The 22,846-nt window shown below is 44.0% G+C and overlaps 1 protein-coding gene across 4 annotated transcripts in view; it reads right to left on the bottom strand.

Annotated features, from left to right (window-relative positions):
* The window catches only part of PITPNM3 (PITPNM family member 3), a 62,776-nt gene extending 46,110 nt beyond the window's left edge, over positions 1–16,666 (bottom strand). For 2 of the 4 annotated variants that reach the window (XM_061363271.1, XM_061363266.1), the window contains exons 1-2: positions 16,483–16,666; positions 2,546–2,641 (exon numbers count right to left, since the gene is read on the bottom strand). In XM_061363271.1, the coding sequence (XP_061219255.1) occupies positions 2,546–2,641; positions 16,483–16,504 (118 nt within the window). In that variant the 5' untranslated portion in view covers positions 16,505–16,666. Of the gene's footprint in view, positions 1–2,545; positions 2,642–11,887; positions 11,986–15,641; positions 15,760–16,482 lie in introns of those variants that run through there. The other 2 variants (XM_061363267.1, XM_061363268.1) reach the window with 2 other exon arrangements.
* Between the last annotated feature and the right edge of the window lie 6,180 nt (positions 16,667–22,846).

A 22,846-nucleotide genomic window follows, 5' to 3' on the forward strand; every position in this document is an offset into this window, starting at 1 on the left:
GCCATACGGCTCATTTAAAGAAGGCAAAACCAACAACAAAAGTTTTTATGCAGATAATAAGCTGGAGAACAAGGGCCATCTGTATTTCACATCACCTCATTTTTAGCAAAGCTGTCAGCAGGCTTTTGAGTATATGTTCTGGGTTCAGCGGTAGCAGTCATTTTTCTCCTCAGTAGCTGGTGCAGTGCTTAATGGACTTAAACCATGACAGTATAACATTTGCTACAGTTACACACTTAGGAAGCAAGGGAAAAAAGCACCCTCACATTCTAGATCAGAAGCCTAATGCACAGATAAAGATGGGATGTTTCTGGTAGATCAGACTTTCATCTGCTAGACTAGTTTAAATCCAGAATAACTGTTGAAGTCAGAGTTCATTTGAACTTAAAGTAGGTCAGAAAGTGGCTACAGGATCTCCTGAGAACAGCAATACTACCAGTTTTTGTTAACTTTGCCTCTTCTGAGGAAGTCCACAAAAAGCCTGAAGGTACTTTAATAATCACTGTCATCAACAGCTTCCTCCTAAGCATCACACTGATTTCCAGCCACCTGTCAGACAAGATTTCTCGTAGTTACAACTGGAAAAGTGAAACCGTAGAAATTAATAGTTTTCTATGACTGAGAAAATCAGTGCCGTACAATAGACCGTGTGTACTCACAGTCCATCTATTCACAGGCATCCAGGACCCAAACAAGTACTTCGAATGACACACTAATAATCTGATTATTACAAATTGTGCCTCTGCAAAACCAGCTTGTTTAGGAAAATAAAATTGCAAAATCAGCATCACAGAAATAAATCAGCAAAGTTATCAGGGAAGTTGCTTCAGAGCTCCCAAACCTTTCAGAGCACAGAGCTGATCCCCCCACAAAAGCGGTTTCATTTTCACTGTCTGCCTCCTACCCTCTTCGTTTTAAAGCAGCTAAAAAGCTCCTGACATAACTCCTTCATGCTGAATTTTATCTCAAGCTCATGCTAGCACAAAACCACAAGTCAGCTGAAAACCATTCCTGCAACAATTCGACCCCCAAAGAAAATTAAAATATGCTGAAATATGAGGTTGAGTGCAAGACAGCAAACAGTTAATGCCAAATACTGCCTTAAAAACACTAGCTGCCACCCGCAATACCACCATGTATCTCCAGACATCAAATAGAATAGAATAGCTAGGGTTGGAAAGGACCTTAAGATCATCAAGTTCCAATAAGCACAGAGCAATGAGACTGAAGCTAATCCTGTAAAAGAAAATTAATTTGCTTAGAAACAGGCCTCATTCAAGAAGAAAAGAATGGTGGGAAGGGAAGGAATTTTCTTTCTGTACCATAAATATCTGCAGAGGGAGAAACTGAGTGACAATCTTAGCCATGAAAATGTTTTTGCATTCAGATATCAGCAGAATATCTGCTAAGTGTGCTTGTTAATGAAGCAACCAAACTACAAATAAAAAGCACACAGAAACCCAAGCCAAGTTTCCCACGGACAGTTGAGTTCTCCACTTTGGTTGAGGTTTTCTTTAAACTAGGAAAGAAGTCAACAAGTATTTGGGGAAGGGGAATCCCTCTCCTTTTGCTAGGATCACAGAATTGTTTGGATTGTAAGAAACATTTAAGGATAATCCAATTCAACCCCTCTTGCCATGAACAGGGACATCTTTCACTAGATCAGGTTGCTCTAAGCCAGAGAGATTGCATCTGAACTTAATCCATTTTACTGCAAAATCCAAAGGACATTCAACAAGTTCATTCCGTCACCCTTCACTGCTTACTTCCAGGTAATACAAGGACAAATGGACAGCTCAGTCTGATCTCAATAGCCTATACTATGAAAAATCCTACAGTTGCATTTCAGTGGCAGAATTAATCCTCTCTTGATAGTTATTCTCTTCAGAAAAGCACTAGGTTTGGCTCCTGCAACCAAAATCAAACAGAGCCCCTACTTCCCACTGCAGGGAGAGGTTGTGTATGCACACAATCTACACAAACTTTACTTCAACTTCAGAACAAAATCTGGCATGTTAAAGAGCATCCCAAGATTCGGGGTCTCATCAGGTGTTGCAGGGAGCATTGCATCCTGCATTCACCTGATTAAATTCACAAATATATGGATATTGCTGCTTCTTGAAAAAGCAAAGGTCCAAGTCACTTCAGTGAAAGTTTTGCCAGAGTAGAAAACCTGGCCACTGGTTTTGAAAGTTGGCCATCAGCAACACAGACACTGATGGCCTTCATCAGGTACTGTAAACAAGTGCACTCCAACTGTAACATTATGCACTACCTGACCTGCAAACAAACTGAGCCCAAGAGACCCCTTGAGGCTGGTTCTGATGCCAGACCCAACTTACTGCAGCCCACTCATCCACCCCAGTACTTCATCCATGTCCTGTAAATTTAGGCTCATTCACAAATCTTTGAGAGATCTGACTGGGGCTTTTTCAGATCTCAGTCTGATAAGGACAATGGTTTCAGCTCATCCCAAAAGGAGCTTAGTTACTTGCTGCAAAATTGGGGAAATAATGGGAAGGAGAGGACAAAAATGTGTACTGACCTCGTGCATCAAAGAATTCATCATCGGAGCTCTCCACTGAGTCTTTGAGAACATTCTGCATGTGCCACTGGGCACCACTGAAGCGGCGTGGGCCAGCTGAAAATACAGAGAGTCCCATTAATCCAAGGGAAAGCTCACCTCTGCTCCAGGCTAAAGAAAAAAACAAACCAAACCAAAACCAAAACCCAACGTTAATAAACAATTTGTGTAGATGCTCATGAGGATTGCTATCGCCAGAGCATGTACTTTAGTCTCAGCAGACAGTCAGAGCTCTCAGGATGGCACAAAAAGTCTGCTTCCACCTAATGAAACTGATTAAAATTAGTTTTTGTTAAAGATAAACCTGCAGCACTTTCAGCCAATGTGGTGACTTGAAAAGAGAAATTCTTCCCTGTTTAATTCACCTGGCTGTTTACTTCCAACAGTCAGCTGGGGAGGTTGTTTCTAAGACATGAAACAGCATGCCCCCAGGACATGGCACTAGCTCTCATTTAAATTCAATTTCACTTCTAAAAGAAGTGTCATCCTATTTGGCTCACAGATTTACAGGCAAACTACTGCATTCTCATTGGACTGTTTTCATCAGACAGCTTTGTTTTGCTGGAGCCTGGGGCTTTTATTTAAAGCTTTCCATTTGAAGACAGAAATGCAAAAACTTGTTAGAGTAGGTACAGTAACAGAGTCATGACAGCTTAGATGGTTGTGATGGATTATCATACTGATACTACTTTGTAATTACTAAACCAGGCCTGCTTAACTATATCAGTTCTTACATCTATAGCAACCCAACACTAGAAAGTAGTAGTGAAATACATTCCTTATATCAACAATAAAGTCTCCCCCAAATCACTAGGGAATCAGGGATCAAATGCACCATATCCATAACAAGACTACAGCTATTGTAGAAAGGACACTCATTCTCAACCAGAATAGTGTCTTTGGTTTTATTTATTTCCCCAAATGATGATACCAGATCTGAAATGCAACATCCTGAGGCCATGTCCACAAAAGCATTCTCCTTCTCTCAGTTGTAAAACAGCAACTCAAGCAGGGGACACATCCTTCTACACTGTTCTGGGGAAAACAAGCCAGTAGGTTACAGCCTTCTGCTCTGCTTTTACTCCACCTATAGCTGACTAATCAGAAAAATAACTGAAAGGTGATAGGAGGAAGCAAATTTTAGCTGGCCAAGATGAGAGTAAAAATAACAACCAGTCAATAGCATTTTAATAGCTTAAAAAAACCCCAACAACCAAATCCACAAAAAAACAACAACAACCAAAACAATTCAATTGGTTATTAAGGAGTCAGTGTCCATTACAAGAACACAGTGTCTATTGGGAATGTGTCCAGTGATATTTGGCAGCTACCAGAGAATGCATACAGATCATTACTGTCACTCTTACAGATTTCTGGAACATTTTACTAATGACAAAGAACAACAAAGCAAATTGTTCCTTACCAAACATCACCTTGCTCTCCTACCATTCAAATATCTAGTATTCCAAATACTAGATAGAATTCTAAAATTTCAAAGAACAAGAATGTAAAGTACCACAAAAAAGCCAGTGACAGATGGGAAAGGGAGGATTTACAAAATTCAGTCTTTGGATAGGAGCCCATACACCAGAAAAGAGTGGAAGGAGGGAATAATCTGCCTCACCTTTTGAGATCTTAAAAACAAAGTATAATACTATTAGTAGAAAAAAACTTGAGTAAATTACTCTTTTTCAGCCATGTGTAGAATATCAGGTTCCTTGATCACAGGCCTTAAGATCTATGAGCAGCCAGAAGGAAGGCAGTAAACTAGGAAATTTATGAATAACCTATAAATGAGAGACAGGTCCACAGAACAGGAGAGCAAGAGTGAGACAGGGAACAGTGAGAAGGCAAAGGACTGCCCCGAACATCTTAAGGTGTTCATGATTTTCCTCTGCAAGGAAACAGCTTCTCAGCTACTCTGGTCAAACAAGTACCTATAACTGATGCTGAATTTCTGTGCTATGGACAGTTCTGCCAAGCCTAAAAACCGAGGAGTCTGGTTTTCTGGTATTTTGAGCATTGAGTGCACAAGAAGCCAGTGGGCTACATTTGCAGAAACAAAAATACCACAACAAAAAATACCCTCTTAGGCAGCAGATAATTTGTTTTGGAAAGATATTTAGGGGCTTGGCTTTTAGAAGTTAGCTTCTCTTCACTTTTTAAAGCTGTATAACTGCATGTCTCTAGTCAGCCAGCACAAATGCGGGTATCCAAAGCCAGCACCACTGGGAATAAAACAAACAAAAGCAAACCAGAAGAAATAAGTATTTTGCTTTTTTTTTTCATAGTTATTTGCAGGAATTGTCTTATGATTTGAGAGATTCTCCAATTATTGTTTTGTCAGTCAGCTATATTTCCCACGGATTGAAATCCCATTCTATGTGGTCTTGGGCTTCCATGATTCTCCAGCAAAAGCTTAAGATTTAAGATCAGAAGGACCCACTCATTCTTCTTTTTCTTCTTTCCTTTTCCAGATATCCAGCTCCCTTGCAAAATCCACCTTCAAATAACAAACACTAAAAGTTACAGCATTAATCCTACACCTGTAACACATGGGCCAGTTCCTTCCATTTCATGGTATATGCCTCCTTGCCTCAATTTTGATTTGGTGCCTCTGCTGAAACAGCCACCTCTTCTGGGAACAACCTGTCTGCTACTGTTCTTACCTAACAGATTTTGAGACATTTCTATGATAGAACCAGTAAATAACATCAAAATCACTACAAAAATCACTGAAGAGTATCCAATAATAACAAAGGCATTTTCAGCATGGTTTTCTTAATTGAATAAAATTTATTCAGATAAAGACATAAATATTCTGCGTACCAGAACTGAACTAGAATTTAGAATTAATTGATTCAGAACACAAGCTGTTTATCAAGGAATTCTCCTGGCACACAGAAAAAGGTGTGAGTTCATCTGGTCCCACCTAGAGCAAGTTGCCCAGGACCATGTGCAGGCAGCTTTTGAGTATCTCCAAGGAGGGAGACCCCACAACCTCTCTGGGAAACCTGTGCAGTGCGCAGTCACCCTCACAGTAGACAAATAAAAATGTTTCCTGAGGTTCGGAGGGAACCTCCTGTGTTTCAGTTTGTGCCCGCTGCTTCTTGTCCTGTAACTGTACACCACCAAAAAGAAGCTGGCTCCATCTTCCTTACAGCCTCCCTTCAGTTATTTGTTTAGCTAGTACTAACAAATGATGAGCAGTACTCATCAATGTTTCTTCTCTTGTATTTGAGGTGTTTGGTCAGTGGTCTTGTATTGCTGTCTCCTCAACTCTCCATTTCTAAAACTATCTTCCCAGTACACTACACTCAAAAGCAATACACTTCCAAATTCTATAGATTAACATTAAGTAAAGGTATCATGGCTGATACCCATTACTACCTTTCCTAGCTGCTGCAAAGTGTATTCAATCGGGAAAGCAGAGAACATTCTTTACAATGATGAATATCTTTCTAGAGGCCAGACATTGTGTTTAAATCCCCACAGGGTACAGAAACCTGTTTGCTACCGAGGCCACGTTTGACAGTCTCATTAAAGAGAGAACCCTAAACAAAAGCTTTTCAAGTATGTTTCTTCTAACTGAAGCCAGTGGTACTAATACCTGCTCATCTCAGGCTTTTGCCTCTGTAGTTATTTCTGTTAAAGAAAACCTCTGTAACACACAATGTTTTCAAAGGCTGCAATTTTTTAAACCATCATACCATTACAGAAGAGCAATTTCAAACCGTTACTTGCCACAATAATGCACATATTTAAATTGTTTGTTAACTGGGGGGGGCATCTTGATTCTGTGGTCAATGAGTTGAGGGTCCCCATCTTCCCCTGCCAGAATTACCTTTCCCCCACTTACTGCTTAATTTGGCTGGGCTCATTTCTTGCAGTAAACATCCACTCATCTCACAGATTTTGTGGCGGTACCTCCTTTTTGGAGTTTCTGCTCTCAACAAAGTATTTGCTGGTGCTTAACAGAGCATACAAAAATGCTTATTACCTGAATTAACTATTAACAAATCACTGTTCTTAAAGATAAGCTACTAGCAATGCATTTCACTTTATTAACCATTCAGTAGCAGGGAAGTAGAACATCTTAAGTGCATGTAAATGAAACTATGCTGTAGACATTCCGACCTGAGAGATAAAAATACTCCCTGTGATGACACACCATGCACTCTGATCAGAAGGAATGCATAGAAGAGAATGCCAATAAGCTCCTACTGCCACAACTGTGAAGACTGCATCTGGGAGCAGGCCAAGTTTCTGCACGTTGTCAATACCTCATTTACAGGCAGTTCTGCAACACCGCGCCCTGCCACAGAAAGGTGTAGGTTCAGTCATTTTAGTAAGTCACTGAAGGCTGAATCCCACTGTGCACAAATAACCTGAGCAAGAGCCTGCAAGGTAAAAGCCCGACTTTCTTCTCTGGAGAGAAGCATTAAACTTCCATAACCCTGTTACAGACTTAAGGAAGCATGTACGCCAAAGGGATCACTGCACTCCTGTCTGAAGGGTGTGACATGAGCAACAACAAAAGGAATAGTTGCAAGAGTCACAATCTACAGTAAAAACTTCATTCATACGTAAAGAAAAGTCTCACCTATGACCCCAGAAAATCTGTAGCTGGGGATAGTGGTGGATGGCAGGGAAGAAAAGCAGACACCCTTCCAGAAGCAAGTTAAAGGAATTAAAGAAAGATGGCACAAGAATCCATAGAGGAGCAAATCTGTTTCAAAACCAGTGGTATGACAATGAATTGAAGAAAGGATGGTGGCTCAAAGCTGAAGTTACTTAAAGCATTAACATTTCAGCACATCTATTTCCATTTTTCATTTTCACTTCCTCTTTGAATATGTTACCAAAAAATACACTGGGACCCTGTCCATTTCCTAGAGGTACCTGCTGGGTTTTAGGCATCTGACATGCAAAGAGGACACCAATAGCTCTGTGCAGGCTGCTAACTGGTAGTGCATTATCTGGGAAGTCACAAGCATGAAGAGGCACTGTGACTGGAGACACTCAAGGAAAATGAAGAAAACACTTCTTTAGAAAGAGCACAACACCACTTCGCACAGAACATTACTACAGATGCAGTAGATGCAACGCTGTTAACACACATGCTGTTGGTCACACATTATCAAGCTCCTGAGTCTTAAGGGAACTATCATCTGAGAAGCAAAGGCCTGGAGGTCTTGACACCTGCCTAGAGAGGCTCTCATGAAAGCACACAGTAGAGACTTAAAAAAAAAAGTGGTAGAAATCTAAAAGCACTAAAACATGGGAAGAAACAAATGTAGCAGCACTGAAATTCAGTGCCAGCAATGTAGTGCTGCAAGACAGAATCACAGAATAGTTAGGGTTGGAAAGGACCTTAAGATCATCAAGTTCCAACCCCCCTGCCATGGGCAGGGACACCTTGCTCTAAACCATATCACCCAAGGCCTCGTCCAACCTGGCCTTGAACACTGCCAGGGATGGAGCATTCACAACCTCCTTGGGCAACCCATTCCAGTGCCTCACCACCCTAACAGGAAAGAATTTCCTCCTTATATCCAATCTAAACAACCCCTGTTTAAGTTTTAACCCATTACCCCTTGTCCTACCACTACAGTCCCTAATGAACAGTCCCTCCCCAGTATCCCTATAGGCCCCCTTCAGATACTGGAAGGCTGCTCTGAGGTCTCCACGCGGCCTTCTCTTCTCCAGGCTGAACAGACCCAACTTTCTCAGCCTATCTTCATACAGGAGGTGCTCCAGTCCCCTGATCATTCTCGTGACCTCCTCTGGACTTGTTTCAACAGTTCCATGTCCTTTTTATGTTGAGGACACCAGAACTGCACACAATGCTCCAAGTGAGGTGTCACGAGAGCAGAATAAAGGGGCAGGATCACCTCCTTTGACCTGCTGGTCACGCTCCAGTTGTACAAATTTCTGACTGAAGGAGAGCCTAAAAGGCCTTGCAGGGATTGTTGTTGTTGTTTTTTCCCAGAACAGAAAGCTTTCTGTTTCAGCCACTAGCGGCAGGCAGGCAGGCAGGCAGGAGCGCAGGCAGCAGGCAGGAGGGCAGGCAGCAGGCAGCAGCCAGGCAGGCAGCGGGCAGGGAGGGAGGGAGGGGGAAGGCTGCATACACAGCAAGTTCTAAAGACTTCACAAGTACTCTGAAGAAAACAGCAGCTCCCTGGACAAGAGCTGTCACTGGCTGGGCTGGAAATCAGTAAACGAACTGGCCCCACAAAGCAAGCTCATGCTTCCGGTGACCGTGGGGTTCAATGCAGAATGTGACTAGAGAGCAGGAAAAAGTGTCACAGATTTTCAGGCATAAATTCTGGCTATGAGAAAAGCCCCAGGAGCATCTGGATTTTTATACTGCACTAGGAATGCTTCTAGATTTAGAAGCAGCTTAAACATAGCCACAGTCAGCAGCACAAGTGTGCATAAGATCACTGCAGCAGTTCTTCACATCTACATTTATTTGCTGGCTGTGCTGCATTGCATCACCCTAATATATCCATTTTACTGAGTCTGCTTCCTTCTGTGCCAACAGATTAGCATTAGCCACCTTAACAAGACTCTATTAATACTTCCTGATTGCATTAGACACCGGCATTGCCTGGACTCACTGATTTGATTTACAGTGTCAACTGATGCTATTTTACTGTATTATTTTGTTTCACAGAACAAAAAGACCATCCCTGCTTCAAAATACAGGCTAATAACACTTGATGCTTCTATGCCTGCTAACTTTCTCTTTACCAATTTGTTGACTGATTCTTACAGCCATATTTCAGCAATTTTTTTGTAAGCAAGACAACATTCTGTAACATTTTTGTAAGCAACTTACATTTCAGTTGTTCAGAATCACAGTTTCTAAAAAAAATGGAAAACCACATAGAAGTGCAATGCCTTTAACAAAAACTTTAACTACATCACTAATTTGCCCCCTCAGCAGTGGAACCAGAAGCACATGTAGTAGTTCCCACAGGCGGCTGAGGCAGACAGAACAACAGTAGGATACAAGGGTAACATTTCCAAGTGGCAAAGCAGGTTGCTACACTCACCTGTTACAGAAGGAGCTGACTAGGGGCCTGCCCTGAGTGGACAGTCACAGTAACTGCGGGGGAGAAGACTAAAGCAAAGCCATCTTATTGCTCTATGCAGAAGCTGAATTCTCTAACTAGGCTAGCACTAATTTTAATTTACTGTAATTAACTATAATTGATTACAATCAGTGATTTTCTTCTGTAAAAAGAAGTCTTGTTTTTTAATTCAACAAACCAGCTGGAATTCCGTTGGTACTTCACTGCATCTGTGATCTGGTGACATGAGGTGAGGTGATGTGATGTGGGAGTAAAATGAAATATTGAAAAGCACTCTCTTGATTTTCCATGCACTAAATCATTTCACATTTTAATTTTCCTTTGGCTGACATGAAGACAACTCTTGCAGGACCTACAGGAAACAATTTCCCACATCATGGATGTAGTAGATGTCTGTTTGTGATTCACCAGATCTCACAATATATCCCAACCTCACAGCAGCTGTCATTATATAAATTGCTAACTAAAAGCAAAGTCACTTCTGGATATTGTCGAAGAAAGAATCAGTTAAAGTGAGATCTTTAGATGTACAGTATGCTTATTAGCCAATTCACCCATGTTAGATATTTATTTCCTTTAGCACTAAGATGTATAAATAAGGGTCACAACTGAAACCTATATCCTGTACAGCAGTAGCTTCCATAAGGGTGAAAGCAACAGATACAATCTGTTGCATACTTTTGTGACAGGCTGTAAAATAGCTGACTGACCCCACACCTGAATGAGCACGTAAACTCACCTCTGAAGGACGTTCAGCTGCTCTGAGCCTCATTTACAAGGGGAAAAAGAGAAAAAAAGGAAGAGAGAGAAGAAAATTTCTTCCCAGGAACAGCCAGGATCTTACTTGAGTAAGAAGTGCTACAGAAATAGTTCTACGTGACATTCATACTTCTGTTTGAGGGCAAGTCAGACTGCACCTCTGTAGATGTCATCCACATTTAGATGCTGGGCAAATTTCATCCCTGGTGTTTTGTGATTGTCTATAGTTCCAGAAAACCACAGAAGAAGTAGTTTCCCATTCAGGTATCAATCAGCAGGTTCTAATGCCATCCATCCAAAGAAATAAAACCCACTATAATCATGCAATCTCTGATATGTCCTGCAAACAGACCTAAGGAGCAGAGCAGCCATGGAAAATGCCAATCCCACTTACACACACACACACACACACACACACACCAGCAGAGCTCATTTCCTCATACTTGCATAAGCAAATCATCCTGCTGAAATCAACAGTAGTTGAAAAGTGTATATAAAAGAATCAGATCTAATTTCTCCTAGTTGGGAGGCAGAAACCTGAAACTGGCAATAACGATTAAGCAACAGACGATCACACTTCATTCCACGTTTCTAAAAGGGAAGGGAGGGGGAAAACAAACAAACAAAAACCAAGAGGAATTAAAGTGGCCTTACTGGTCTGTAGCTAACATTGTCAGAACTAAGGAAATGGAAGCAGAAAACCAGACAAGAAGTGAAAGTAAGGCCTAACAGAATCTCAAAAGCACTTCCTCTGAAAATCATATAGCTAATACTGCTATTCCTGACTTTAATTTAACCACTTTCCTATAGAATTTTGAAAGGTCTAGTGTCTAAAACTCATTCATCCACAAGTATCCTAAGACAGAATCGCTCGCCACTGTCACTCAATAATTCCACACACTCTGCTACCAGCACCAAAAATGCTGTTTCAGTATTACTTGTTATGCAAAGATCTTATTTAAAATGCCTATCAAGTCAGGAGAAAGAAAAGGCATATACTTGTTCCATTCCAGTTACTAACATTACCTCTGACTTGGAATGAAATGATACTGTACATGGTAGGGCCAGGTCTTCAGGTGTAATACATGTGGAGATGGAGCATGTGCAGAGCACAGTAATACCTTCCCCCGAACAGAAGGTTTGCCTGCGGAAATGATGTCCTCTAGTGGACAGCACTCTTTACCAAAGCACAGGCCTCTGTCATTGGATCCAGTGAGTTGAAAACTCGGTGCACTGGGAAGTAAACCTAGCCCTGCTGTGAAACCACAGCCATGCTGCCTTTCTTCACGGGCTCTGCCTTCTCCACAGCTTGAATCAGCTTTTACGTACACTTAACTGCTGCTGAAAAAGTAAACCATGACTTGATTCATCCCTGTTTACAGCAGAACTTCACCAGCAGGATCAGCACAAACACTTTGGGAATGAAAGAGCAATGATTTTATACCTGAAATGTATTAGTGAGAGAGCAGAGTAGAACAGTAGGCACAGTCCAAAAGCTTCAGTTTAAGAATCACTTCAGCATCTCCTAAAGGCCACCTTCTCCTTGACAATGCACAAATCAATGGTGAGGTTGTTAAGCAGACGACAAATCAAAAGGCATCAGGCTGATCCAAACACCCCTACCAGCCACTCATGTGCACTGGCAGTATCACCAATGTAGCAGACTAGTCCAACAGACCGTCCAGGCTCAGGTGTGCTTGTACCAGACCTTCCAAGAAGAGGCATTCAAGCAGCCTGGGGTAAGAAGAGAAGCTTTCATTGGATGCACTTACAGCAGTGAGCTTTCCTCTAAAACTAATTCAATGCAATCATGTTCCTGCTACAATACTACAGAGTTCAAGTTTTGCAGCATCCCCAGCAGTTTGCTACATCTTTTGCCTGGTAATAATTAGAATTTGCCAATCAAGCCTAGACATAAGCAGATGCCACAGACAGGCAACCATAAAAAAAACACTCCTGAATACTACTACCACACCAACATAGTTAGCTGAGACAAAACAGCACACAGCGTTCTCATACCTACTGAAAACTCAGTCTTTTATAGAAGAAAGTATTGAAGACTGAATCTCAATAAAAAACTAAGCAAAACTTGACTGTTGCACAATTAAAACATTTCCACTTGTTAAAACGTGCATTAAAATTGTGGCCATTTTGAATTCAGGCACAGTTTTCCATACAAAACTAAAAAGCACAAGTCATTTTTCCATTTGAAAGAGACACTGGGCAGAAGGAACGACCTCTGCTATTGCCACTCATCGGTGTTGTATAATAATACTTCTTTCTGGTTCTGCAGGTTCCTGATGCTTCCTGCCTACCCATTAAGTGATTTAACTGAGCTACCCACAGAGTGTTACCTAGTGACTACGCAGCTAAGACTTACTGTAGGCCAAAATTACTCACTGTTATTTTCTATTTATGTTTTATTTCTTCTTTAGCAATCGTAAAACAGAAGATGTACTTTAAAAAGATGTGAATTTAACTGCTGGAGGCACTCTCAGGCTCAGGACCTCAGGCAAAACAGAGGGAGATGCTGACCCTCTCTCTCATTGTTCCAAAGTGAAAACTCGGACCCCAGGACAGGGGCAGCTGGCAGAGAGGCAGAGGGGAACAGGAGGCAAAGGGGGAGAGCGCACAACGCCAGAGGAAGATGGGAAGCCACAGAAGGGAAAGAGAGGGGGAGATGAAATTAAGAGTGGCAGGTTGAGGGGAAGGAAAACAGGAAACCAGAGAGAGGAGGCAAATCAAGGATTGGGAGGCCAGCGGAAGGGGGAGGCACTTAACCAGCCTAACTGGTAGCTGGTTATAAGGGATGTGACCCTATTTCATTCTTCCCACCAGGGAGGGCAGCCACCTGCAGCTGAGCCTGTAAAGACTCTAAAAGCAGCAAAACCCAAACTTTCTACACATTTCAGACAACAAAGAGTTTTCCATCTGTTTGGTTCCCAGAGCTCAACTGCAAAAAAGCTGGGGCAGCTTGGCAGCTGGCATGGGAAAGAGGTGGAAACGTGAAGAATTTTTCTTACTGTTAGCAGCAAGCCATCAGATCACCAAACCATACCTTCCATTAATGAACCTGCAGTACTCTAAGTACAGGGTGAGTCCTGCCCTGCTGAAATCTCTGTATTCTTGCAGTCTTGTGAATTGCAGACTTGGAAGCACTGCTAGCACTTCAGAAAGAGAAGAGGAAGAATTAAAAGGTACAGAAAAGCACAAAAGGGACTTCGGGGACAATTACTAGGACAAAGTTCCTGGTAGCAAGTACTTAAGAACGAGATGAAATGCAAAAATTCAGGAGGTCGCATCCTAAAGGTCTTTTCCAATCTAAACAATTCTGCTATTCTAAATGAGAGAAAATGAGCAGAAAGGTAATCCTGAAAGTGCAGTAAAGCAAGCAGTGTCCTAGAATGAACAAAGTCACTAGGTTTATTAGAGAAGCTGCAACCCTGAGAGGTTGGACTGACAGAGGCAGCAAACCAAGACAGGATTTCTAAGAGATGGGAAAAGGGTTGACAGGTACAAAGGAAAAACTGAAAGGTGAAGGGAAGCATTTAGGGAAGAATAAAATGGTCAGTTTTGGAAAGACAGCACCTTGGGCCAGGAAGTGGTGAGGAGAAGCAGCTTGAAGGCAGTCAGCAAGATTGAGCAGATACCAGGAAAGGGTCAGGAGCTCCCTTTATTCTCATTGTGGATGTGTCAGTCCCTAAATAAAATTCAAAAGGAGAGCAAAGAGCACAGCTGACAAAGCCAGAGACATGGTTAAAGGCAGAACAAAATACACACAAAATGCAGGTTCTCTTGTCAAGACAGTCAAGTGAAAGAGCGACCTGAAGGCACAGCCCAGATACCACCGTAGTCAGAAGTACCCAACATAACCAACTCCTCTTTCCCATTCCTCACACAGTGTCTTTCCTCTCATAGCAATTCAGCAGTGACAAGTTCCTGATTACCTACTCTGTCTATCCTTCAACTGGCAGTTCTGCAGCAGATGGTTAGGACAGGCATATATTTACTAGTGAATACAGGAAATAAATCAAGTAACAAAGTCATGCAAGCCTTTAAGCCCCTATTTTAAGGTAGCAGCAACATTTGCAGTGTTGCCCTTTATGGGATTACTGGCAAGATGGATGGAGAGAAGAGCAAGGCTGTCCAGGCTCTAAATCCTAGATCAAGCTTTCCTGCAAATGTGGTACATCTCTTAGAGTTGTTTTTTGAAGCTTCAAATGCCAGCTTCCCCACAGCAGAAATTAACTTCACCCCCTTCTCAGCAGTTTCATCACCTCCTCCAAACTAACTCCCCAAAACCAGATATGAATATTCTCTAACCTTTTCCTGCAATGACTGTAGGTGGACTGCCTGCATCACATCTGAAAGACTACTTTCACAGTGCAGGGATTTTGGCTTTCTGAGGAGGATCTGGCATTTTTGAGTCACTGCTGTCTGTTAAAAAATGAAGGAGATGAAGATCAGATACCACACCACCCCCACAGACATGTCAGGTAGTGATCTGTAGTTGCTGCCATGTGGTTTTGCAGTACACAATCCTGCAAATGTCCAAGTATTTCTGTGCAGGGACCATTCTAGCCTTAAGATCTGGTGGTCACTAGGTGTACTGAGACAAGTTGACTGCATCCAAAAATGACACATGTGCCTTTAGAAGCACATGTCATTCTCCAGTGATTAAACGGCACGTTTCATGGCTCCTAGATTTATGGTGTTTCTTTGCATTTGTGATGAGGTTACAGCACTGGCAAGGGCTACAAGGCAGGGTATATACAAGCAAAACAGTCACATTTATCTATTTGTGCATATTCCAGCTCACATAGATAAACTCAGCTGCCTCAATTTAACAACGCAGACACTTCTCCTGCTCCTAACCCTGACATGCTCTGCTGGAGCAACTTTTTGAATGGTCAAGTTATGCTTTTATTTGCAGTAAGCAGTAGTGACATCATAAAGATGGCATCAGGTTGTATTTTGTCTACTGAAGTGAGCGGAATCACATTCAAGAGAAGTATCATCCTTTAAGATCCCTGTGGTGCAAAGTTGGGTTTGAACAAGCAAACTATGTATGCAGATTACATTACTCCCATGCTACTGACAATGAAAGCAATACTGCCTTATTTTCCTGTCAGTTAAAAGGACTGAAAGCTAAGGCCAAATAAAGAACAATGAGACTTTTCCCCCATTTGTTTCTTCACCTTACAAAAGATGGAGAACAACTGTTTAGTTCAATACTGTGTTTGCATCTTCTGAAATGACTGGCGCTCTCATGTTCCAGAGCACTACATCTCTGGGCTGCCACTAATTCATGCCTATTTTGGGGAAAAAAATATAAGAATAAACACTACTAGGCAGACTTTGGGTTCAGCCCTAATGTTACCGTGCTGAGGTAAATCTGTGCCAAGAAGTGGCACCAAACTCCAGGCAACTTTCACCTACAGACCCGCAGGCACTCAGCCACAGCACAGTCAGGCCTTCACCTGCAAAGGCACCATCAAGAGGTCCCCGGCAGCTCTGCTCGCGTCCCTGCACACAGCGCGCTGCCACCGGGGCCGCCCGGCCGCTGCCGCGCACAGCCCCAAGGCACCCGACCTCCGAATTGCCCCGGCTCTGCGGGAAGCACGGGACACGTGAACGCGCACGGCGCAGGAGGGGCTTCACCCTCAGGAAGCGTTGCCCAGCAAACTCCCCTCTGCCATCCAAAGAGGAGCACTTGGCTCGGGCGTCCCAGGCCGTTCCTCCTCAGGAGGCGGCAGCCGCAGGGCTCCTTCAGACCGGGGGATCCTCCCCTTCCCGGCGCCGCGGAGAGCGCGCAGGAAGCCGGGGAGCAGCGACAGGCGCGGACTCGCGCGGAACCCCCGCAGCGCCGCACGGCCCCGGCCGACCCGCGGCAGAGCGGCCCCGCGCGTTGGCGGGAGCCAAGCCCGCAAGAGCCCGCGGTCACCGCTCCAGCAGGACGGCGGCGGGAGCCTCACCCCTGCGCGCGGGGCCGCGCGCGCTCCCCTCAGGGCTGCCCCGCGCCGCGCGCTCCGCGCTCACCTGGGCGCGGCGCTTTCGCCATCGTCGGGGCCGCCCGCTCCCGGCCGCCTCAGGTGCTCGCCTGCGGGGCCCTCCCTGCGCGCCGCCGCCCCGCGCGCCGCCGCGCCATCTGCTCCCGGCGGAGGCCCCGCACCGCCCACTCGCCTGCGGCGCTGGAAGACGCGGCCGGGAGAAGCCGCCGCGCCGCTCGCCCGCCCGCCGCCGCGCAGCCGCCGTCGTTAAAGGCGCAGCGAGCGGCTCCGCGGAGAGCGGGGGCCGGCAGGTGGCTGCTCGGAAACCGGCCTGGAGCGAGCGGCCCCGGTTCGGGTCCTCCCGCAGGGTTCACCTCGGTCTCCTCCGCGGCCGGGGTCCGCGCCGAAACACCTACACGGTGCGGCAGTGGCACACCTCACGAGACCTCCCAAGCTACTGTGGTTATATAACGCGGTGGTAGGAAAGGCTTGAACTTCGGTCAGGAGACACTACTACCGTATGGGTCACTTTTGAGGGGCGCTGCTTTTCGCTGCCTGCTCAGCTATCTCTTCCCTGCTCTCCTTTGCTCAGAGAAAGCAGACCCTGAAAAACATGTAAGAGCAACCTTTGCCTTTAATCAAAGGTGTATTAGGGTCTCTCTGAAAACACATTTTAAAATCAGATTCTGGCCTAGCCCTTGAAAGAAGGTTGGATTAGCATTTGATACCAGTTTAATAGGATTCGTTTGTAATCTGAACATGAACTGGTGCCCCACCTATTGGTCAACAGGTTTTTAAAGAAATCATATCAACAAACTTTCATTTTTCGCTGCTTCAGACTTTGTCATCTAGGAGTCAGTGCAGATGTGCTGCCTCACACCCAGCTTTGTCCTCCCCCAAGGAGGTAGTAAAAACTTAGACCTTTGCACAGTAGCTCTGGCTGTAAAAAAGCACAATCTCTATTGTTGCACATACAACCCACCACGATGATTCCAAAATATATTCATCATTAATGACTCTTTTGCACTGGGCTAGATGCAGTGACTGCCTCTTGGCAGGGCTGCCTGAGCAGGCAGTTAATGGCAGCCTCTGAAGGTAGCATGAACCACCTCCCTCCTGGGGAAGAGATTCATTTACATTGATTTGAACACTGAAAGCAGACAACTACCAGCCCTTGACAACATAAACCTCCACGAGTTTCTTTCTCCTGAAGACTTGAGAAAGATTCAGTGATTGCAACCAAATTCTTTTGTTACATAAAAGCACGTAGGTTTTGGGTTCCTTTTTTTTTTCCATGCATTACATGGGAGTTGTAGAACTGCTACAAGGGTAACAGCCAAATGACAATGTAAGAAAAATGCAGTATGCCAGGCAATGGCCTGAGCTCAAATGCCTTCCAATATACTTATACATCCAAGTACGTGTTGGGAAAAGAATCTAATTCCAAACACATTTAATTCTGAACACCTGGTTTGCTGGTGACCCAAGTTGTCCCACTTACAATAGAGCAGAGAAACTCCTCTCAAGACATAGCCTCTGTCAAAGGATGCTCCCCATCATTACAAGGTTTTCTGGTGAAGATGTCTAATTATAGAAATGACACCTTGTACAAAATGTGTTTTGCATGCTAATTCACGCAGAAAAAACACCAATGTAGTAGACAGTGCTATGTGTTGGAGGCAATGCAGAGACCTCTGAGGATGGGCACTCAGAGAAGAATGCTAACCAACTGATGCTACTGCCCCCCTGAAAACATCTGTCTACCTAATGATCCATCCCTGCTCAAACCAGGCAGGGAAAGCTGCTTCAGCTCTACACTTCAGATCCTAGGTGGCAAAGCTGAAAGTTGATTGTTTGCTATTTCCAGGACCAAGGTTAAGCCTGGCTTCTGTAGAGGTGTGCCTGCTGACACTAGGTTCAATCTGGTTTAAGCAGCCTTGGGAAACAAACCAGGAAACTGCTGAGGAAGGAAGGGGAATGGGAAATCTGTCTTGTAGAGCCAACGTTGTTTGTCCATAGTCAGAAGATAATTGCTTATTTCAAGAAAGGGTGAAGCTCAATGCAGTTCCATTAGCAATTATGGGACTTCAAGTGATACAGCAGTGTGGGACTTGGGGAAAGCAGCTGATGAGGAGGGTGTAGTGAAGGTCAGGAGAACCCTTTAAGCTCAGTTCCTATACCCTCCTTGAAGTCATCACAGAATGTGAGAGGCAGCCCTAAGGAGCAGACACCACACTGAATCAGAGAAAAGAGCAGGCAGTAGAGCAGCTCACAGCCAAGTGTTTCACGTCAGCCACCCACTAGAAATGGGTTGCACTGTGCTGCTTTACTTGGAAGGACTGAGAAATTCTCCGGCAGCAGATACACCTGCTTTGTGGCTGCTCCTGCTAGTGAAAGAGCCAAAGAAGCTGTCCAGGATCCAAGAACAAGCCTTGAGATGGCAGTTCTTGGAACATAACCTCAGATAGTTTAAGAGGCCTCTCTGCACTGTTTGCATGTTACCCACAGCCAAAATAAAAAAGAGAGGGTATGTTAGAGCTCAGCACTATGCCGATCAGCACTCGTGCTGATATTTCATTCTTTCAGTGTGGAATAGCTCAGATTTTGTCCTCTTGGCTCCCCAGTCTAACCCACTATTAAAGAATAACACGGGTTCTCCAAGCTCAATATTACTGATATTCATGGTACTTTATTGAGCCCTTTCTGATTTTTCCATTAAAAAAAAAAGAAGATGGTGATAAAATTGCAGGGTCTCTCCATTTCAGTGGATAAGAATGCAGCATCTGCTCTTTCAATGCGGAAAAGTCTATCGGTTTCCCAATGTTTCTTTTCATAAAGACAGTGTGTTTTCCTTAAAACATTGTTATAGTGGCTTGATGCATTGCTAGGAAGCCTCTTCCCAGAGCCTGATTGCTGGTCCATTGCAGAGCAAAATGTTAGGAAAGACCAGCAGGAGGAAGGACTATGGATAAACGCAGTGAGATTTGTTGATAAATATCAGCTTGATCCTAAATCCATCTTTTTTTAATAAATGAAGGACTGGGTTTTAATAAACCCCCCCCCCCAAAAAAACCCAGAAAACAAAACCAAACAACAAATAACTGGACACATTCAGGAGAACAAAAATTAAATGTTAAAGCAGTAATGCCACAGCACAGCTCTGCATGCTTTAGACAGTAGGCTATTTTTAGTCATCTGCTTCCTAACTGAAATGCTGAGGAGAGAGGGAGAAACCCTGATACCAGGCTTTCTGAAAGCATCTGTGGAGCATTCCTGTTCTGCAGCATAGCAGCTGTGCACAGACATACCCAACCTCAATTTCCACTGCCTTTCTCAGGCACAGGCCAGTCTCAGCTAGGGCAAACTGTTCACCCTGCTGCTGGGAGCAATACTGCAAGTGGCTGAGCTCTGCCACAGTCTGGGAGCTCCCAGCCCCCAGCCAGGCTTGTAGAGAGCCTAAAGAGTCAGTGTAACACTGCCCACAGGACTAAACATACACAATGCAAAATAAATCCATTGTATCTTTCCCCACAGCACTGACACTGATCCAGAGCCTTGCCCTCTCTGGGGCTATGCAGCAAGCCTCTGCTGGTCTTAGACTGGTATTGGGCTGGACTCCTTAGCAAAACCCACAAGGTAGAAGAGGTCACTAACTTTCACCCTAGGCCTGGGGAATGATGGTTGTGCCAGCAGGAAAAGTCCAAGCCTGCAACTGTTTCCAGGCTGTTTGTCATCTTCTAGAAATGGACTGAAATCTGGATTAGAAGCCAAGTTTATTTGGGCTTAGATTCAGAGACGAAAGGCACAAAGCAGCAAAGCGAAGTCCCTGGACCTCAAGAACATATAGTTTAGAGCCTGCACACCACCACCCCACAACCTACCCCCAAAACCCAAGGCTAACGAGGGCTGTTGGAGAAGCAAAATATAATGTTTCAGAAAGGGAACAAATGTGCTAGTTGCTGACTTATTTGATTTCTTTGTATTATTCTCTGGGCAGCCTTCATCTTATACCATTGGTTCTATTTCAGGCAGATTTTGGGACACTCTAAGAGACAGCTTAAGGAACTGCCTGTATGGAATTACCCAGCTTGATCTCCCTGGAGCATCTCAGTTTGGGTCCATTGGAACAGTGCTCTTTATGTTTCACTAACACTGTGGACTTCCTGTTCTGTGCCAGCTCAAAAAGTGACAAATTGCAACAATGAGTTAAAAAAATAATAGGAAAAAGACAGTCAGTATGTGCATTTTAAGAGGACACACTTAGAGAAGACATACTGAAGCAGATCTTGTATTTGGCAGATAACTGATGGACACACACATCGTGAACAGAGCCCCTTTACTGATGGACACACACATCATGAACAGAGCCCCTTTACTGATGGACACACACATCATGAACAGAGGCCCTTTACTGATGGACACACACATCATGAACAGAGGCCCTTTACTGATGGACACACACATCATGAACAGAGGCCCTTTACTGATGGACACACACATCATGAACAGAGGCCCTTTTCCTGTTGCTGCTGAATATGTTTTCAAAGAAAGAAAAAAATTACAACCAAACCACCAAAACCAAAAAATCCCCATTTATTTTTCCTGCAAGGAAAGTAGTCCATAGAGAAACAGAATGTGCAGAAAGTTCACCTCCAGGAGTAACCCAGAAACATAGCAAGCCAAAGAAGAACAGAGTTCAATTATGCTCTTACATTGACATTACTGGAAGTTGAATTAGGTCCAGCATTAGTAGAAAACAGCAGCTCTCCAAAGCACTGGCAGAGCAGCCACTGTTGCCATAACTACCTCACTCCCAGAAGCACGCAATATAATTCCTATGGTTAAATATTTACAGGGCAGATTGTATGATTTCAGGAGCTGCAGGAGCAGCTCACAGAATGCAAATCTGTCTTCAAGGTCCTCACAGAGGATTTCTGAAGTCACCCCTCAGCTTCCACTTCGTTGCACCCTGCACATGTGGTTATCCACCAGGAAGAAGGAGCACAGCTGCCCCAGGAGGGAGGACAAGCTGGTAGCCAAGGGTGCTCATGACACAGCCTGGGAAAGTGACTGCACCAGCAGGACACAGTCCCACAGCACCTGAGCAAGGCAGGAGGGTGACAGTCACAGGTTGCACTGACAGTCCAGGCATCACCAGACCACAAAGCTAAGGAGTTAGGGTAAAGGTCAAGCGAGTCTGGATGAGCAGGGACCAGGGAGGACATGGCTGTGCTTGCAGCACAACTTCAGCAAGGACCAGGGATTTGCCTGACTACAAGAGGGACTCTCAGCCCCAGGCAGAGGTCCCAGGAAGGCTAGGCAGGGCAGTTAATGCCTGCTGGTGCACCCAGTATATGGCACTGCTTTTGCATCAAACTGATACTCATCTACAGCCACCACCTAAGTCACCCTGACCCACTCTGTAAACTTAGATTATACTTCAGCTACATATGACTGCAGCAACTGGTATTTGCTGGAATCATCCACATGTCTATAGAACTAGTGAATTCTCTCATGCTGTTTTTGCATCATCCTTCTCATAGCTCTGACAGTGAAGAAACTTGCACATAAAGAATCAAGAAAAAAAACCCCAACAAACGCAAACCAAAAACCAGGCCTGCAAAGATCTTACAATGAAATATCCAAGAAAATGTATGCTTCACTACATATACCACTAAAACACTCTTTATATCTGAAACTGCTTCTGGTACTCCCCCATGACTTAGCTTTAAAGTACAGACTGAGGCACACAACACTGCTTTAAATAAGTGCATGGCCAGTTTACACAGCTGTGTAGCATGTAGATGCATATTAGTTATGCAGTTAACAACTACAGTGGTATTATGGTTGCCCATTTCAGGCCCATATATAGTCTCTGTCAACATACTGTAACAAGAATTATGTATGTTCATAATGTTTTCCAGCTCAATGCCAGTTTGTCCCATAGGAAAAATGACATGCAGACTCACCTTCAGATGAACCCCTATAATTATGAGATTTCTCAGAGCAGAAACTTTGCAATTGTCTAGCTTGCCTGTGCAAATAATGCATTACAAAATCCTTTAGTTAAACTCCTTAGGAAGGACTGAAGAGTGTGAAAGTCAGGATCCTACCTAAAGCCTTCACTCTCCACACTTCTCTGCTCCAAGGCGGCACACAAATGCCACAAAATTCTCATCCAGAATAAAAGTTCACTTTGGCATCAGCAGTCAGAGGATACCATGGTACCATGGGATTTAAGAGGAAGTACGTTTACCTTGACAGATGACCACATTGCTTCAAGGCATATGGTTGGTAGTCTGACTCACGTAATGCTGCCACATACTCTCTTGCATGTTGGGTGCTGACTATTCCAAACAGGTTCAGATGGAAGTTCTCTTAAATTAAAACTAAGTTCAGGCCTAAGAAACAAG

Source organism: Neopsephotus bourkii, unplaced genomic scaffold (genome assembly GCF_033783945.1).
Source record: "Neopsephotus bourkii isolate Nb327-2 ecotype Australia unplaced genomic scaffold, CSIRO-AGI_Nbou_v1 NB_1154, whole genome shotgun sequence".
NCBI classification, from domain to species: Eukaryota; Metazoa; Chordata; class Aves; order Psittaciformes; family Psittacidae; genus Neopsephotus; species Neopsephotus bourkii.